A 20,105-nucleotide genomic window follows, 5' to 3' on the forward strand; every position below is an offset into this window, starting at 1 on the left:
GCAACGGTAAAAGACATCCAACAAAATACTTTTATTTATTTATTTTTTTTTATAATCAAAACAAAAAAATAATTAAGGAATTTGACGTAATTTAAATTTGGAATTGAATTAGTTTTATTTAAACACTTCTCAAGTGGCAGGTTTTGATAAATAAAACCACAGGCTTTTTGCATAATAATGTGTTTTTAGTATTAAAAAAAAGAAAGAAGAAGAAGCTTTGTTGTTGTTTATTATTGTTATTTTTTAGATGTTTGTATATTTACCTTTTATGCAAGACGAACGGACGGGTTCACTAATTTTTAATAATTGAATAAAATATATATTGGTTAAAGAAATCGCCTTAACAATATATTGTAATTACCAAAATAAATCTTAAACCGACGGACAAAATTAGTAAATATTAATTAACACATTATTTACAGAAATATAACACTATACGAAACACCGGTTTTCTAAAGTTTCTGCTGAACTTTTATTTTGAAAAATAGCTTCAATAGTTTCAGTCTTCACAGACTCGAATAGAGTTGGCTTAGCTGGCTGACAGCAGTCTTCTTTACCATTTTCCAGCTGTACATTTTTTGTTTATAGAAATGTGGTTCGTTTTGTGTATTGATCAGTAACAGACACTTGTTTTCGCAATGGGTGGGAAGAAGAAGAAGTCAGCAGCAGCTCCCACGAGTGTGCAGCCGGCTGCTGCTGCTGCTGTTGCTGCTGTGAATGCAACCAATGCAGCAACTGAATCCACCGGCAAAAAACAGCAACAGAGACCAAATAATGACAAATCAACCTCGAAGGAAAACAAACCCAGAGGTCAGACTTCATTTTAAAAATTTAATTGGTTAAACAGGACAATATATGATTCAAATTTTAATTACATTTCTACTTATTTGAATTCAGATGTATAGTTTACTGTTATAATCAGTAGGTTATTATGCAGTCATTTTTGCATAGTTTCATAATATGTTTCACGTCTTGACAGTTTGTCTGCAAATGCCTTTAATATTTGATCTTTTCTCTCTCTCTCTCTCTCTTGTAGCTCCCAAAACATATAGTCTTAACACCAATGCACAGACTGACACTGTGTCTGATAAATCAGTACTGAAGGTAAGTCTCACAATTAAGAGGTCATATATGATTTTCCTTGATTCGGTTTGCTATGAAAACATACTGTAAATTTCAAAAATGAAAATCTACCAGTCTAAAAATATCATTTGTTAAAACTGACCTGCATAAATTACTTCTGCACCGTAATTTTCTGATACATTAATGCTTTTGGGCACACAAATGCACAAATATACACTACAATTTAAAGGTTTGGGTCAGTAAGATTTAAAAAATAATAATAATAATTAATTAATCCTTTTATTTAGCAAGGACTCATTCCATTCAGTTGATACAGTAAATACATTTATATTGTTACAAAACATTTCTATTTCAAATAAATGCTGTTCTTTTGAGCTTTCTGTTTATCAAAAAAAATCCTGTTTTCAACATTGATAATGATAATAAATGTTTCTTGGGCAGCAAATCAGTATATTAGAATGATTTCTGAAGGATCATGTGACACTGAAGACTGGAGTAATGATGCTGAAAATTCAGCTTTGCATCGCAGGAATAAATCACATTTTAAAATATATTCAAACAGAAAACAGTGAATTTAAATTAATATAATATTTTACAGTATTACTGTATTTTGATCAAATAAATGCAGCTTTGCATGAGAGACTTTTAAAACATTGAAAAAGTCTTACCAACCCCAAATTTTGAATGTTTGTTTGAGCATCAACGTCTTTTTTGACAATATGCGTCTGTGCCTTGTCTTACAATACTAATTATGTTCTGCGTGTTTGAAGGTTGTTATCCAAGCAGAACTGGAGAAGAAGGTCATCAAGTTAATTAATGAATACAGACAAGAATATGCAGATAAAGGACCGATATCTGGGAGACTCACCTCCAAAAAGTTGCTGGTAATTCTTTTCTGTTTCATCTTTAATTGCCAAAAATAAACAATATTTTTTGGTTATTTATTATGTAAGATTATCATATATTGTTTGGCAGGATCTGTATACAGCTCTGCAGAATTTTCGGTTTAAGACGGAGCACATCGAGGAGGCCATGAAGAGCAGTATGCTGTATGGAGGCGACCTGCACTCAGCGCTCGACTGGCTCTGTCTGAATCTCAGAGACGGTAAAAGGTTCAGATTGTAGTCACAAACTTACGTACTGCTCTTTAAACATAAACCCTGGTTTTGATTTTTGCTTTTTTGTAATTAAAGATGAGCTACCGGAGGGATTCAGCCAAAAGATGCAGGAGGAGAAACAGAAGAGTCGCCCCAAGATCCAGATTCCTAAAGAAGACGAGGAACAAACAGTGACCAAGAAAGAAGCGTCTAAAGAGGAGGAGAAACCAAAGGCAAAGGTGTGTTAAAGTGTCAAGAGAATCACATTTTCCTTAAATGTATAGTTCACCCAAAAATGAACATTTCCTGACAATTTACTCACCCTCAGGCCATCCAAGATGTGTATGTTTGTTTCTTCATCAGATTTGAAGAAATGTAGCATTACATCACTTGCTCACCAATGGATCCTCTGCAGTGAATGGGTGCCGTCAGAATGAGAGTCCAAACAGCTGATAAAAACACCACAATAATCCACAAGTAATCCACTCCGGTCCATCAACTAATGTCTTGTGTAAAAGTAAAAAAAAGTAAAAAGCTGCGTGTTTGTAAGAAACAATTCCATCATTTAGATGTTTTAACTTCTGACCAAAATATGCATCCATAATCCAGAATAATGCTTCCTCTATTGAAAAAGTCCACCCCCTGTTGTCCTCACACATCAAAATCCACCAACATATTTGTTAAGAACTATTTTGGACTGTTTTCACTTCAGTACTTGATCTGTTCGTATTTCTCTCCTGATTTAGATGAGAGAAAGCAATATTATGGATAGGGAATTAGTTTTTTATGTGTATCAAATGGTTTGAAGTTTCTTACAAACACAGCTTTTCACTTCACAAGACATTAATTGATGGTCTGGAGTGGTGTGGATTACTTGTGAATTATTGTGATGTTTTTATCAGCTGTTTGGACTCTCATTCTGACGGCACCCATTCACTGCAGAGGATCCACTGGTGAGCAAGTCTCCAAATCTGCTACGATAAAAAAACAATTGAAATTTTAGGGTGAACTATTCATTTAATCTTTTGAGATTTAATAAAGCTCAAAAACATTTTATTTAATGACAGACTTCTGTAAAAGACAACGGTGACAGTATGAAGGAGTGGATACTGCGCTACGCTGAACAATCTGAAGATCAGAGCAGTGAAGAAGATGAAGACAAGGACGCAAGTGTGTTTAACCCAGAGCTGGACGAGAAGTTTGATCCTGTGAGTTTTACTCAGTCTGGTTTCCACATTATGTCACTATTACATCAGCAGCTTCCCATAAGTTCTCATGCTCTTCCTGCAGAATGACAGCTACCTGCTGCTGATGGCTCAGCTCTATGATGCGAAGGAGATGGCTGCAGAATCTAAAGCCAAGAAAGACAAAGCGGGGCAGAGGACAGCTCAAGATCGGATCAGAGTCATCCAGCAAGGTCTCTGCAGTCTTTTCTACTGTTCAGGGCATTTGTTCATTGTAGAACTTGAGAAAGTGTTGCCATGAATTTGTTTCTCAATAGTGTTTGTTTACATTACAGAAATGAAGTTTTTGGAGAGTCATCCAATATTTAACTCCGCTCTCAAAGTTAAAGAAACTCCTAAAGAGGAAAAGAAGCCAGTTACACTCACTGATGGCAAGGAGGAACTCAACTTCAGCCTTTTCGAGCAAGCAGACACACCGCCAGCAGAGAAAGGTAAGATCATTTTTGTATCGTCGTATCATTACAATGTATCCTTTTTTATTTATTTTTGTTCGATTTGATTTGATTTATTTTTTAATGATGTTGATTTTTATTTTATGATGTTTGTTGCTTTGTTTCTTTATGTTGTTATTTCATGCAGTTATTTTATTCTGCTTATTTTATGTTTTTTATTTTATGCTATGTTACGCTATTTTATGTTTTGTATTATTATGTTGTTTGTGGTGTATTATTTTGCATTATTTTATTTTATTTTATTTTATTTTTCATTTTATTTTGTTATTTTATTGTATTTGTTATTATTATTTTAATGTTTGACATTTTTATGTTATTTTACATTTTATGCTCTTATGTTTTTATATTTTTTTTACATTTGTATAAAACAAATAAAACTTATAACATTTGTTTTATGTTTTTATTATATTTGTATATATATATATTATAGTTCTATTTTGTTATTTTACATTATTGTATGTTTTATATTTTATTTTGTTACTTTATATTGTTATTTCATTATTTTTTTCTTTTTGTATTCTGTTTTTATGTTGCTGTTTTATTTTGTGATATGTAGTATGTTTATATATATATTGTGATATTTTACATTTACATTTTGCTTTATGCAATGTTATTTTACATAATTTTAATTTGTTATTTTAATGTATATTTTTATGTAATTGTTTTCCGTTGTTATAGTGTTTAGTTTATTTTATGTTTATTTTTTATTTTATTTTATGATAATTTATATTATTTTATATCATTAAATGTATTCTTTATTTCATATCATATTTTACATTGTTTGTTGTATGTTTATTTTATTTATTATTCTATTTTATCTTATTTCTTTTATAACATATTGCATTTTATGCTGTGATATGCTGTTATTGTGCCTACTAGGTAGTGCATTGCCAGATATCAATGGTTTTGTTCTTAATGTCTTGACAGTTATTTTTAACCGTTTCAATCTGATCTGTCATTGTTGATACTCTAGCTGAGAAAAAGAAGAAAGAGCCCAAAGACATTCGTAACTTTGACTACACATCAAGGAGCTGGACTGGCAAGTCGCCAAAACAGTTTCTGATTGATTGGTGCAGGAAGAACATCCCAAAGAGCCCTCCACCATCCTTCGTGAAAGTTGCAGTCGGCAGATACTGGAAATGCAAGTATGTTGCATTAAAATTGCATCTGGATTCTAATTGTATATTGAATGCAGATTTGAGTGTCTGGTTATGTGTCATTCCTGTCAGAGTTCGTATTCAGAGGCCTAATGATGTTTTGGAGGTTTGTCCCACTATCCTGACTGAAGACGGCATGCAGGCCCAGCACTTAGGAGCCACGCTTGCCCTTTATAGCCTAGTCAAAGGACAGGTGAATTTCAAAACACTACATTCACATATTAAACCCAGTTTATGTATTTCATTCATTTTATCCCTCCTTTGATCTCCATTAGTCGGTGCATCAGCTTCTGCCGCCCACCTACCGTGACGTATGGTTTGAGTGGCGAGACAGCGAACAAAAAGAAGAAGAGCAAACCCGCTCCGCCATCAACAAACCACGCGACCAGTTCATCGCACGTCTGCTTTCCCGCCTCAAACAGCAGCAGACCCTCCAACTGCAGGCCGAGCCACAGGAACATCTTCAGGATGCCGAACCAGAGGACTCCTGGGAGAACCTGGACATGCAGGAGGACCACGAGCCCCAGCGTGGAGGAGGCCTCGAGGCGGAGGAGGCTTCCCGGAGGCTGCTCCTCAAACTGCGGAGCTCGGCTCTGGCTCGCAGGCTGCTGGCTGAGAGGGAGCAGCTGCCTGTTTTCCAGCACCGACAGCAGGTGCTCGAGGCTCTGCGGCGCCACCGTGTGCTGGTGATTGCTGGGGAGACGGGAAGCGGGAAGAGCACACAGATTCCTCAGTTCATCCTGGAGGAGCTCCTGGCTAATGGGGAGGCCGCACAGCCTTGCAATGTGGTGGTGACGCAGCCCAGAAGGATTTCAGCCATGAGTCTGGCCAGCAGGGTGTCGCAGGAGCTAGGGAGTGAGGACGGACCGGGAGCCAAGGTAAGATCCCATAACTTATGAATCAGTTTATGTGGAAAAACAAACACCTTGTTTTAAGTGTGGTGTTATGCGATAGTAGTCAAACTTCTGGGCCAAAAACCACTAAATAGACACAGGAGGCTTATATATATATATATATATATATATATATATTATTTTTTCTATAAATTGTCTCTCAGGTCAAAAGAAAAAAACAATGTATTATTTTAAAGTAATTTTTGGAATAAATATCAAAAGTTAATTAATAGAAATGAATAAGTAATAATTTTATTCAATGGCTCAGTGGCTATGCTCATTATTTTGTGTGGATTTTTGTCTATTCATTTGTACAAAAATTGATTTAAAAATGCAGTTACATGCATACAATTATTTGATTAAAACACTTGATGTGCATGTTTATATTGAATTAAAATTAATTTTTGATGTTTTTAAGGTGTGGGGAGATTACAAATGTCAGGGTGATGCAACTGTCCTTATAGTATAATAAAGAAATAAAATAAAACTTATTATTATTATTATTGCTTCTAATTGTATTTTTGTCAAATATTTTAACAAATCTGCTTAATAAACTTATAAAATGTATAAAATTAAAACCTTATTAAGCATTTTGACAATCCTTTATTATTATTATTTCTTTTAATTATTATTTCTATATAATATTAAAAAAACTGCTTAATTCTTTATAAAACGAAAGCCTTAAGTAATTTGGCATCATTTTTATAGGAAATTTATACAGAATTTAACAAGAAATTATATCATAGAGAGGGAGCCCATAACTGTCTATCAAGGTCAGCTAGTCTGTTAATTGTTATTTTCAGTTTTTTGGTTGTAAAATGTCACATGGTGCAACTCCCCAAAACCTTAAAAATGAATTAGTAATTTGTGACATTTGGGAACATAATACATTTTACTTTGAAAAATATATTTACCTTTTTTTTTCATGTATCATTATTTTTTTTAAATATGCTATACTCAAGAGTGTAAGTATCATAGTGTAAGTAAAAAAAGAAAACTTATTACAGTTGAACCACATGACATTTTTAGAGTTATTAAATTTATTCTTTTCTTAAAGGTTTTTTTAAATAATTTCTTAGGGCTTGACTGCAAAATGACAGAACTGCTGTTAAAGTGTCATAATGGTAGTTTAAGGCAGAGACACCATAGTAATAATGTCACTGAATTTTTGCATTACAGAGTTCACTGTGTGGATACCAAATCCGAATGGAGAACCGCTCTGGGGAAGCCACACGACTGCTGTACTGCACCACTGGAGTTCTGCTGCGCAAACTACAGCAGGACCGGCTCCTCGGCTCCCTCACACACATCATCGTGGACGAGGTGATGCACACATAAATATATGAATAAACCTACAGTGTACACTTAATGCTGCACCGTTTAATCCCAAAACCGTGTCTCAATATTGTAGGTTCACGAGCGGAGCGTCCAGTCAGATTTCCTCCTCACCATACTAAAAGAAGTGGTCCATAAGCGCTCGGATCTGCGTTTGATTTTGATGAGTGCTACAGTCGACTGTCAAAAGTTTGCCAGCTATTTCAACCGCTGTCCTGTGGTCACCATACCTGGCAGAACTTTCCCTGTGGAGGCAAGATTATATCTAAATATATGCTTACATACTGTAACAACATACATACACATGTATGTGCGTCATTTTATTTTATGTTATAAATTGTGAAAAAAAGCAAAAAAAAATGACAAACTGTGGTGGCAGGTGTTTCACCTGGAGGATATCGTGGAGGAGACGGGTTATGTTCTGGAGCAGGACTCCGAGTACAGTCAGAAGTTTGTGGAGGAGGAAGAGGAGGTCAGCATCAACATCACACAGAAGGGAGGAAAGACTCTTCAGCACCAGGTTGGAACAGAAAATCCAGAAGAATCTGTTTATCTATACCTTATCTGTTTAGCATGAGTAAGGTTATTCTGTGGCGTTTCATTGTAAATGTTTGTGTTCAGGAGCTGCTCGTGAGGGACTCTGGCTCAGGCTGTGATCTGGGCCCTGAGCTGGATCACTTCAGCAGCCGAACGCGACACGTCCTGCAGTATATGAACCCCAATAAGATAAATATGGATCTGATATTAGACCTACTGGAATATCTGGGTAATATAACACACATACTGTACTGTAAGCACAGAGTCTGCAATTATATGTGCCTCAGTAGGATCCATTCTGAATTATTAGCAGTGCCTTTCCTCAAAGAAATCTACTTGTTAATGGTTTTAATGAGTAAATTAAGTATCTCTGTTTTTTTCCTCAGATAAATCACCTCAGTTTCGTGGTGTGGATGGTGCAGTTCTGATCTTCCTCCCAGGCCTGGCTCATATTCAACAGCTGTACGATCTGCTAACCACCGACAAGAGGTTCAGCTTCAAAGACAGGTGACTCCAACCTAAATTTACTTAAAAGGAATAGTTCGCCCAAAAAATATAACTTACTCTTAGGCCATCTTAAATATAGGTGAGTTTGTTTCTTCATCAGAACAGATTTGGAGAAATATAGCATTACATCACTTGCTCACCAATGGATCCTCTGCAGTGAATGGGTGCCGTCAGAATGAGAGTCCAAACAGCTGATAAACACATCACAATAATCCACAAGTAATCCAGAGAAATATATCAAGCACATATATCACATATCAAGCACAGTTTACAAATGAAAACAGTCTAAACAAATATGTCAGTGCATTTTGATATGAGAGGAGAACAGGGGATGGATTTTTTCAAAGGAGAAAGTGTTATTTTGGATTATTCAATTCAATTAAATTCAATAATAATTTTATTCCGGTCCTCACAGACAGCTTTTCACAAAGTAAATAAAAATACATAGTTACCGAAAAAGGTGTAGGCAGAAGCCTTGCTCATTAAGCCTACCCTTTATCAATAGTTAACTGAATGGGCGACACTTTTCACTAAGTTAAATAATACAAAGTAAACAATATTACAAAAACATTTCCCAAAATGTACAAACATAATTCACAACAAACCTAACATAAATACACACTCCAACTATTACTTCGATTCTTTAACAGTACAACCACAATTTGTTAATACTGAGTCATATAATTATGTATCACCTTATTTTTATACATTTTCTTAAATTGACAAAGTGACTTACATACTTTTAGTTCCTTATCATATTTATTCCATAAATTTACCCCTATAACAGATGAGCACCTATTTTTTGCATTAGTTCTTGCCCTTACTTTCATATACTTTGTATATACGTACATATACAATCCTCTTAAATTATACTGACTTTCTCTTAATTTGAACAGCCTCTGAATACATTTGGAAGTAAATTATTATAAACTTTATACATTAATTGTAAAGTACGGTATATAATTAAACTAAATCAACAAATTTTAATGCATGTAAATCAATAAACAATTTATTTGTTGGTTCGTAATAATCAACCCTTTTAACAATTGTAATAGCTTTCTTTTGCAACATGTGTATTGATTTTAAATTGGATTTATAAGTGTGACCCCACACCTCCACACAGTAAATAATGTATGGAACTATGAGCGCACAATACAATATATAAAGTTTTTTCATTCAAAATATGTTTTGTTCTATTTAATATTGCAATAGATTTGGACATCTTTGTTTTTACATAATTAATGTGTGATTTCCAACATAATTTATGATCGATTATAACACCCAAAAATTTATTTTCATACACTCTTTCTATTTCCTCGTTATCAATCATTAATTTCACTTTGTTGTTACTTTGTCGATTACTGAATATTATAAACTTTGTTTTACTTAAATTCAGTGAGAGTCTGTTATCATCAAACCATTTTTTAAAAACCACTGTATTCAGAAGCTGTTCCAAAATTTTCCCAGAACAATATAAATTAGTATCATCAGCAAACAAAACCATTTTTAATACTTTAGACACTTTACAAATATCATTTATGTACAGTATAAACAACTTAGGGCCTAAGACCGAACCTTGGAACACCACAAGTAACTTTCAATAAATCTGATTTAACATTATTAATTTGTACAAATTGATATCTGTCATTGAGGTAACTTTTTATCCAAGCAAAAGCTTTTCCTCTTATACCATATCTCTCCAATTTCATCATTAATAATCCATAATCAATAGTGTCAAAAGCTTTTTTTAAGTCTAGGAACACCCCCACAGTATATTCATTATTATCCATTGAAGAGGAAATCTCTTCTACCAGTTCCATCACAGCCATTGAGGTCGACCTGTTTGTTCTAAAACCATACTGTTGATCACTAAATAATTTGTGTTTATCTATAAAATCATCTAGCCTGCACACAAATATTTTCTCTAAAATCTTCGAGAACTGGGAAAGAAGAGAAATTGGTCTGTAGTTGGAAAAACATTGACGATCTCCATTTTTAAAAATAGGAATAACTTTAGATGTTTTCATATTACTTGGAAATATTCCTGTTAAAAAGGACTGATTACAAATGTGTGTAAATGGTTTTACTATATGTTCTATAATATTGTTTTATTAACGACATGTCAATATCATTACAATCGGTGGAATATTTTTTCTTACAATTATTAACAATGTCTAGTATTTCCTTTTCATCAACTCCCCTTATAAACATTGAATAATCATTACTGGAGATATTCATTTCCTCTATCCTATCCCCAGTTCTTTGCTCCGCGATCACTTTTGCTAAATTGTTCCCAATATTTACAAAATACTCATTAAATTCATTGACAATGTCATTCATTTTATTTATACTTAATTTATCATCATTAACAAAATAATTTGGATAATCAACTTTTCCAGTATTCTTTTTAATTATACTATTAAGTACTTTCCATGTTGTTTGTATATTATTCTTATGCTTGTCCAATAACTTATTATAATAGTCCTTTTTACTAAATATTATAATACTTATTAATTTATTTTTATATATCTTGTATTTATTTTCCGCTTGTATAGTTCTAGTTGCTATAAATTTCCTGTATAATGCATTTTTCTTTTTGCATGCTTTCTCTATTCCCTTAGTAATCCATGGTTTATTCTCATTTTTTTTCTTCTTTACAGTCTTAAACAAACAATATTTTTCATATTTTTCAATTAATATGGACAAAAAAGTATCATAAGCACTATTTGGATCTTTACTTGCATAAACCTCACTCCAATTTTGATTCTTTAAGTCCTCACTGAGAGCAGCAATAATTTTTGGTGTTCTATATCGAATTAATTTAAAACTATTCATCCTACTACCTATTGTTTTGTCAAATAATCTTTGAAGGATTGCAAAAACTGGAAAATCAGTCATATCATTTATAAATAATCCTCCTACTATTTTTTCCTCCAATTTCATTTGTGTATATATTATCTATTAATGTAGCAGTATTTTTAGTTATTCTACTAGGTTTTGTAATCACAGGAAATAGACCTTTACTATATAATGTGTCAGTAAAATCTGTAATTCTCTTATTACCATTTGGATTCAACAAATTAATATTGAAATCTCCACATGTAATTTGTACCTTGTTCTCATTCCATTTATCGAACATACCAAATAATTTATTCATAAAGGTATCCATACAAGTTCCTGGTGATCTATACACACAACTGATAATTATATTTTTAGCTCTTTCAATATCGATTTCTATGGTTACACATTCCAAAAGATTTTCTATAGTCACTCACATACTTTTAATCACCTTACATCTTAACGCTGTGTCAACATACAAAGCAACTCCTCCTCCTTTCTTATTAACTCTGTTTACCGTGAACAAATTATACCCTTCCAATTCAACTTCATGTATTTTCTCATTATCAAGCCAAGTCTCTGACACAGCAATCACATTAAATGTATTAAACTGACGCAAATAATCTGAATATGAAATTATGAAATATGAAATTTTTATAAAGACTTCTACTATTTAGATGTATTATTGATAATACCCCTCCATATTCACATTTCTATTAAATTTATCTTCTGTATAATACTCACAACTGTTGTTATTTACATCATTAAAAAAGTGATTTTCCGGGTCAATATCATTTTCAATCTCGTACATTTTATGATCCACGTGATCGAAGGATTTAAAATTCAAATTATTGTACTTACAGTGACTTTGTAAGAGGTCAGACACACAGTCCATTTGAATATTGACCAATTATGGACTGGTATTTTGGTCAAAAGTGATGGTTTAAAGTTAAAATGCCTTCTTACAAACACACAGCTTTTTGCTCACAAGACATTAATTGATGGACTGGAGTGGTGTGGATTATTGTGATGTTTTTATCAGCTGTTTGGACTCTCATTCTGACGGCACCCATTCACTGCAGGCGAGCAAGTGATGCAATGCAAAATTTCTCCAAATCTAGTCAGATGAAGAAACAAACTCCTCTACAGTTTGTATGGCCTGAGAGTGAGAACATTTTCTTAGATATTTACTTTAGATATTATTCAGAGAAGATGCCAGATTTAGTTTGACAAGAACAAAAAGTTCTGAGGGACAGACAAACAGTCCATTCAACCTGGGTGTCCTTTTTTTTGTTGGCAAAACATTGAAAATTCATATTTTATCACTTTTGTGTATATGGCATAAAGTTTTTCCCCCAGTTATTTTTTTTATTCAACGCTGTGTTTGTTTGCATCTAGATACAAACTGATTGCCCTCCACTCCTCACTGTCATCTCAGGACCAGTCTTCTGCGTTTACAGTGCCCCCTCCTGGAGTCAGAAAGGTACTGCAGTATATTAATGTGTTATGAGGGCTCCATTCAGAATAGCAAACTACATACTACTCTTACTATTTCTGCAGTATGTAATACGTATATACTATTCTCACATCTTCATATTCTCTTGAAGATCGTTCTGTCCACAAACATCGCTGAGACTGGTGTCACCATTCCTGACGTGGTCTTCGTCATCGACACAGGAAAAACTAAAGAGAATAGGTGAGCCGGCGCAGAACATATCTGATATAGTGTCTGTCTACAATCTGATGGTTTTGAATGTTAGCGCTTATCTTGCGTTTGTGGTGTCAGATATCATGAAAGCAGTCAGATGAGCTCTCTGGTGGAGACGTTTGTGAGTAAAGCCAGCGCTCTGCAGAGGCAGGGGAGAGCAGGACGTGTTCGAGAGGGCTTCTGTTTCCGCCTTTATCCCAAATTCAGGTACAATACAGATTGTGGCCCATAGAGCACCAACATTTCATTTTGTTTGGTGATATCCAGCCAAAGATACTTTAGGGGGAATATTAATATGAGTAAATTTCTTTTTTTTTTTATTATTATTAGTTATATACATCAGTTATCATGAACTAACAGTGAAAATACTTCTAAAGCATTTATTAATCATAGTTTGTTCATTTGAATTTTTTCTCATACATTATTAAAATCAAAAGTTGTATCTGTTAATATTATTTAACCCAGACAAATGTCAATATAGCTTCACATTATGTAATACTTAGACTAATATTATAAATTCTGATTCATATATTTTATATATGTACATTGTATATACTGTCATACCACACATGTCTGTTTCCCACAACAGATTTGAGAGCTTCATTGACTACTCCATTCCTGAGATTCTCAGAGTGCCTTTGGAGGAGCTTTGCCTTCATATTATGTTAAGTACCAACTTTGTGTTTTGAAACTACATTACTGTTGAAGTTTGTGGCCGATAAGATATTTGAATGTTTTTTTTTTTTTTTTGGTGAGAAGTAGGGATGTAACGATTCACTCAACTCACGATTCGATTCGATTTGCAATTTTGATTTCACGATTCGATTCGATTCACGATTCATGATTTTTTTTAAGAAAATGAGATTTAAGACAAATTATAAATTAAAAATGTTCTTTTATTATTGCTTGGACAAAATGCTGCACGTTTCTTTGTGAAATTGAAATATAACACTATAATAATATACTAATATAGCACTTGCATATTATTGCTCTTTTGTTGGTTTTGATTGCTTCTATTGTCCTCATTTGTAAGTCACTTTGGATAAAAGCGTCTGCTAAATAACAAAATGTAAATGTAAATAACAACTAAACTGAAATTTTAAAACAAGCCCCAAATCAAATAAATAAGTAACATAAATAAAAGAAATATCTTCATAAAAACTAAATAAGGCTTTGTCTGTGCTCTTTCCATTTAAAATTAGAGGCAACCACTGCATTTTAATCATGATCCAAACAAAGATGCTGCATACATGCAGCAGGAGCAGTTTTTAACCTAAATTAGACTGTATAATTTCGAAATTTGAAGCAAAAACAGAATGGTATGACTTCAGTTTTGATAAATTATACATAGAAACAGCAGACGAGCTGAATGAGACGCAGATTCACTCTCTGCCAGCAGGTGGCGCTTTAAGCGTTTCATTGGTTTTCGCTGTAAACAAAGCAGCGCTGCACTTATGAACTTTAATATGCATTATACAGAGGCAAGATGAGAAGAAAAATACCATCTAAACTTTTCTAAAGACCGTAAGTTCCCCTCAGACATGCATTCATATAAACTACCCTAATTGAATCGCGATTTGTTTCGCATCTCAACCGATTTGAATCGTCACATATTTGAATCGATTTTCAACCGGCTCGCGGTTAATCGTTACATCCCTAGTGAGAAGTCTCACCAAGGCTGTATTTATTTGATCAAAAACAGTAAAAAACGTATCATTACTCCAGTCTTCAGTGTCATATGATCCTTCAGAAATCATTGTAATATGCTGATTTGCTGCTCAAGAAACACTTCTGATTATCAGTGTTGAAAACAGTTGTGCTGCTTTGTATTTGTGATGAATAGAAAGTAAAAAAGAACAGCATTTACTTGAAATAGAAGTCTATTGTAATATTATGAAAGCATTTGTAGTCGATCAAAAAAACCTGACCTCAGACTTCTGAAGCAGTGCATAAAAAGCATCTTTTCCGTTAGTAATACACAGTTTTCTGTCACCTCTGTGTGTGTGAACAGAAGTGTGAATATGGTTCTCCAGAGGATTTCCTGTGTGTAGCTCTCGATGCGCCTCAGCAGCAGGCCGTGTGCAATGCTGTCAGTCTGCTGAGGAGGATTGGCGCCTGTCAGCAAGATAGCTATGCCCTCACACCACTCGGCCATCACTTGGCCGTCCTTCCTGTCAATGTCAAGATCGGCAAAATGCTCATCTTTGGCGCCATCTTTGGCTGCCTGGAACCCATTGTAAGCATTTTTTCCAGCGTGTTGCACAATTTCTGTCATAATTTCTCACCCTTGTGTTGTTCCAAACATGTTAGACTTTTTCTTCTATGGAATATTATTGAAAACAACATCTTTTGTTTGTTTTTATTATTCAGGCCACCATCGCGGCGGCCATGTCTGAGAAGTCCCCCTTTGTTACTCCTATGAGCAGAAAGGAGGAGGCCAATCTGGCAAAATCTGCTATAGCAGTCGCAAACTCTGATCACATGACCATCTACAGTGCTTACCTTGGGTAATCACACTTGTTATCAGAACAGTACTGTATGGTGGTATGTGTAGAAAGGAAGTGAAATTATTGAAATGAAGTTACTGCTCACAGGTGGAGGAGCTCTCGGAGTGAGGGAACGCGTGCTGAGATGGCTTACTGCCGGAGACACTTCCTGAACCGCACTGCTCTCATTACCATTGAGGTGACATCCTCTTACAGCTCCTAACACAATTGCTGATTCATTAGCACAGTCATCATGATCTGACGAATGTACGGTTGATCTGCTAGAACTTGAACTGGTTGAGCTCCATGTGTGCGAATAGAATTTAAAATCTTTATTTTTGGGGTGATGATAAATAAGTGTGTCCAACATGAAGAGGATAATTTTTTTTAAATATATATATATATATATATATTTAAAAAATCAAGTACCATGTTCTTAAAAATGTATTCTTGGTGGTTTCATACATTTTTAAAAACATTTGTATAATTTATACCAACAACGATTTTAGATTAATGTCTTTAAAATGTCATCTGGGGTATACTATTTTAGTATACTTACTACTTTATGTAATTTTGTTACATTTCTAATCTTCAACTCATATTATATTTTATTTCGGGGTTTTTTGGGGGTTTTTTTTCAATTACGTAGAACTATTTTTTTGTTTTGTTTTGTTTTAGTTAACAATAACATAACAATAACAACAATATCGTAAATACATATTTTCAAACACGTTTTCAAACATAGTTTTCCAAGTAAAAAGTAGTTTTAAATAACATAATGAGTCTTACAGTTTCGAATCTAAAATATGTAAAAAAGTTGTATTCTTTTTTGTTTTTATACATTTCTGAAAAATGTTTATATCATTTATACCAACAAAAAAATGTATTAATGTCTCTAAAATGTTAAGTGGTGTAACCATGTAGAGTTATTTTAAAATTATTTGTATACTACTAAAGTATTTGTTAATATTTTGATTTATAGTTGTATATATTTTTCAGTTTTTATTTAAAGTTTAGTTTTGGAAATTGTTACATGCTTTTGTCATTTTTATTAGCTTTTCTTTTATATTTCTGTGTAACTAATTTATTTTGATTTTACTTTTAGTTTTAGCACTCAGTAATTTAGTATTTGAACTTATTTCAAGTGTATATTTACATTTCTAATATTCATCTATTATTTATATTTTATTTTATTTCAGCTTTATATCCTGTATCTTGGGAACACCACACTGATTATTTGGAAAACCGTTTTCAAATAATAAAATATTAAAACTAAAATGTAACTTTTTTTAATTTAATAATCTCCAGACATATCTATAGATACACCTTGTCTTTTTTATCTTTGTCACAAAAAAATATGAATGTATTGAATTAATTCACAAATTGAGGTGTGTTCAAGTGAATGTAGGAATTTTGAATGTATTTCTGAATATTTAGAGGCAATACATTAAACCGACCCCTAACCTTTTAGTATTTAACTTCTTCCTCAGGATGTGAAGCAGGAGCTCATTAGGATGGTGGAGCAGGCTGGTTTCGTTGCCTCGAAGCCTGGCCGAACCCCTCGCTCTCGGCCCGGCACTGAACCTAAAGCCCTCGGCTCGCTCTCCAAGCAGGACGTCTCTGTTCTCAAAGCCGTGTTGACGGCGGGTCTGTATGACAGCGTGGGCCGTATCCTCTGCACTCCCTCTCTGGACATTCAGGAGCGGGTGGCGTGTGTGGTTGAGACGGCTCAGGGAAAGGCCCACGTTCACCCCTCCTCAGTCAACCGCTTCCTACAGACCCACGGTTGGCTGCTCTTCCAGGAAAAGGTGCGTTGGACTAGCTGTAACATATTACTGTGACCTTTCATGACACTTCTTGAAAAAAGTCTCTTATTACCCTGATCATTCATACATTTGTGATTTAAACCACTATTTTCTCATCTTGCCTACAGGTGAAATACACTAAGGTATTTCTAAGAGACACTACGTTGATCTCTCCTTTATCAATGCTGCTGTTCGGAGGTGATATTGACGTGCAGCACAGGGAGAGACTTATCTCTCTGGATGGATGGATCTACTTCCAGGTGAGGGAAAGTTTTTGTATGCGTGTCTTGTTTCTCATTGATTGTCCATGCTTGTGTGGTTGCCTGATTTGCATTGATCGCTTCAATGGCAAGAGCACTGATGCATCATAAAATGGTTGTCAAACTGTAAGATAACTAATAATAACAGTTAACACTGTTTCATTTCCCATCAGGCTCCAGTCAGAATTGGCGTGATCTTCAAACACCTTCGCAAACTGATCGACTCCCTCCTGGAGAGGAAATTGGCCAACCCCAAAATGAATTTAGAAGGTAACTTGTTATTGAATGAATAAATTATTTAATTTATTTTATATATTTTTGGAATAAGGGTGCAGTCTTTCTGTTGTGAACGTACATATGATGCCTTTTTATTTTTATCCTTTTCAGATGAGAAAACCATACAAATCATCACAGAACTGATCAAGTCAGAAAGCATGCTCTGAGGAAGTGCCTGCTTGTTTTCAATCATGAATTACTAAAATGGTAACGAACCTCACTGAGGGGTGAGAATGTAAATTATATTGCCAAACCAGAATAAAAATATTTTAAGACAAACAAAAAGTTTGTGGTATTCTTTAAAGCAATTATAATAGACTGACAGGGTGGTGGTGTTGTTTTTTTACTGTGTGCCGGTAGGAATGTAGAGAAACAATCTTGTGGTTGTAATGTAATTGGTTTGTTATTGATAGAAGTGAATGCAATATCAAATTATGGTCTTGTAAATGTAGCTTTTAAATTATGTAACTTAAAATTCATGTCTTAAGTCTGACATATTTATTATAGATGAATAATAGACATTAAAAGTTAACTTGGGTAATGTCTCTGACATAGTGGACTTTGAGGATGCAATCTTCTTCATATTATTTAGAACACAAAAAAGAGCCACAAAAAGCATTACGTCTTAGTGTAATAATGGTAGTCTGATAATGGTAGTCATTTAATAGTCATTATGAAACTGAGTAGCATGCTTTATGGCTCCAAATGAATCTCTGTCTGTTCTAAAAGCCTATAAAACTGAAGTACATTAGTGTACTTCCTGACAAACCCATCAACAACATGGTTCTTTCAAGCAGGGAAAGGTCTTCATCCACACATTCATCACTGGTCAGTGCTTTATTGATTCACCACTCGAATAGATTAGAATAGAATAGAACCCGAATTCCGGAAATGTTGGGACGTTTTTGAAATTTTAATAAAATGAAAACTAAAAGAATTTCAAATGACATGAGCCTATATTTTATTCACAATAGAACATAACATAACAAATGTTTAAACTGAGATATTGTAAAATTTTATGCACAAAATGAGCTCATTTCAAATTTGATGCCTGCTACAGGTCTCAAAATAGTTGGGACGAGGGCATGTTTACCATGGTGTAGCATCGAGGTTATGAGTTTCTGGAGTTTTGGTGTGTGAATTTGGTCCCATTCTTGCCTGATATAGGTTTCCAGCTGCTGAAGAGTTTGTGGTCATCTTTGAAGTATTTTTCATTTAATGATGCGCCAAATGGTAAAAGATCTGGACTGCAGGCAGGCCAATTCAGCACCTGGACTCTTCTACCACGAAGCCATGCTGTTGTAATAGCTGCAGTATGTAGTTTCGCATCGTCCTGCTGAAATACATGTCGTCTGGAAGGGAGCATATGTTACTCTAAAACCTTTATATGCCTTTCAGCATTCATAGTGCCTTCCAAAACATGCAAGCTTCCCATACCGTATGCACTTATGCACCCCCATACCATCAGAGATGCGCTCTTGGATCATGTTCACATATGGCTTCCTTTTTGCATGATAGAGCTTTAGTTGGCGTCTGCAGATGGCACGGCGGATTGTGTTTACCGACAGTGGTTTCTGGAAGTATTCCTGGGCCCATTTAGTAATCTCAATGACAGAATCATGCCGTTGAGTGATGCAGTGTCTTCTGAGGGCCCGAAGACCACGGGCATCCAACAAAGGTCTTCAAAGATTTCTTCCAGTTTCTCTGAATCTTTTGATGATGTTATGCACTGTAGATGATGAGATTTGTTTTTAAAGTATTCCACAATCTTTTTACGCACTCTTTCACAGATTGGAGAGCCTCTGCCCATCTTTACTTCTGAGAGAATCTGCCTCTCTAAGACATCCTTTTTATAGCTAATCATGTTACAGACCTGATGTCAATTAACTTAATTAGTTGCTAGATGTTCTCCCAGCTGAATCTTTTCAAAATTTCTTGCTTTTTCAGCCCTTTGTTGCCCCTGTGCCAACTTTTTTGAGACCTGTAGCAGGCATCAAATTTGAAACGAGCTGATTTCGTGACCTAAACATTTGTTATGTTCTCTATGTTCTATTGTGAATAAAATATTGGCTCATGTGATTTGAAAGTCTTTTAGTTTTCATTTTATTCAAATTCTAAAAATGTCCCAACATTTCTGGAATTCGGGTTGTAGAATAGAATAGAATAGAATAGAATAGAGTAGAATAGAATCTTTCAGTGCTGTTATTGTTAAAGGTCCTATGACATGCTGCTTTTTGGATGCTTTTATATAGGCCTAAGTGGTCCCTAGTACTGTATCTGAAGTCTCTTTCCCGAAATTTCAGCCACTACGAGCCAGTCCCACAATGAGCTTTCCTTAGGATTTGCCATTTCTGTGTCTGTAGCTTTAAATGCTAATGAGGAGGAGAGAGGCGGGGCAAGGTGGAGGGTGGGTGTGTGGCCTTAACC

At 34.5% G+C, this 20,105-nt stretch overlaps 1 protein-coding gene across 1 annotated transcript; it reads left to right on the top strand.

Moving 5' to 3' along the window:
• The first annotated feature begins 490 nt into the window (after nt 1–490).
• On the top strand, nt 491–17,952 carry dhx29 (DEAH (Asp-Glu-Ala-His) box polypeptide 29). Its single transcript, XM_058790096.1, has 27 exons — nt 491–810; nt 1,037–1,104; nt 1,854–1,967; nt 2,059–2,188; nt 2,277–2,419; nt 3,248–3,388; nt 3,471–3,597; nt 3,700–3,855; nt 4,850–5,021; nt 5,106–5,226; nt 5,309–5,911; nt 7,106–7,249; nt 7,338–7,514; nt 7,641–7,781; nt 7,883–8,027; nt 8,185–8,305; nt 12,542–12,626; nt 12,751–12,839; nt 12,930–13,058; nt 13,441–13,515; nt 14,862–15,087; nt 15,222–15,358; nt 15,446–15,536; nt 16,828–17,145; nt 17,271–17,402; nt 17,576–17,672; nt 17,790–17,952. The coding sequence occupies exons 1-27, from the start codon at nt 639–641 to the stop codon at nt 17,843–17,845; spliced, it is 4,110 nt and encodes a 1,369-aa protein (XP_058646079.1). The 5' UTR covers nt 491–638; the 3' UTR covers nt 17,846–17,952.
• The last annotated feature ends 2,153 nt before the right edge of the window (nt 17,953–20,105 follow it).

Source organism: Onychostoma macrolepis, chromosome 10 (assembly GCF_012432095.1).
Source record: "Onychostoma macrolepis isolate SWU-2019 chromosome 10, ASM1243209v1, whole genome shotgun sequence".
In the NCBI taxonomy this organism is placed as follows: Eukaryota; Metazoa; Chordata; class Actinopteri; order Cypriniformes; family Cyprinidae; genus Onychostoma; species Onychostoma macrolepis.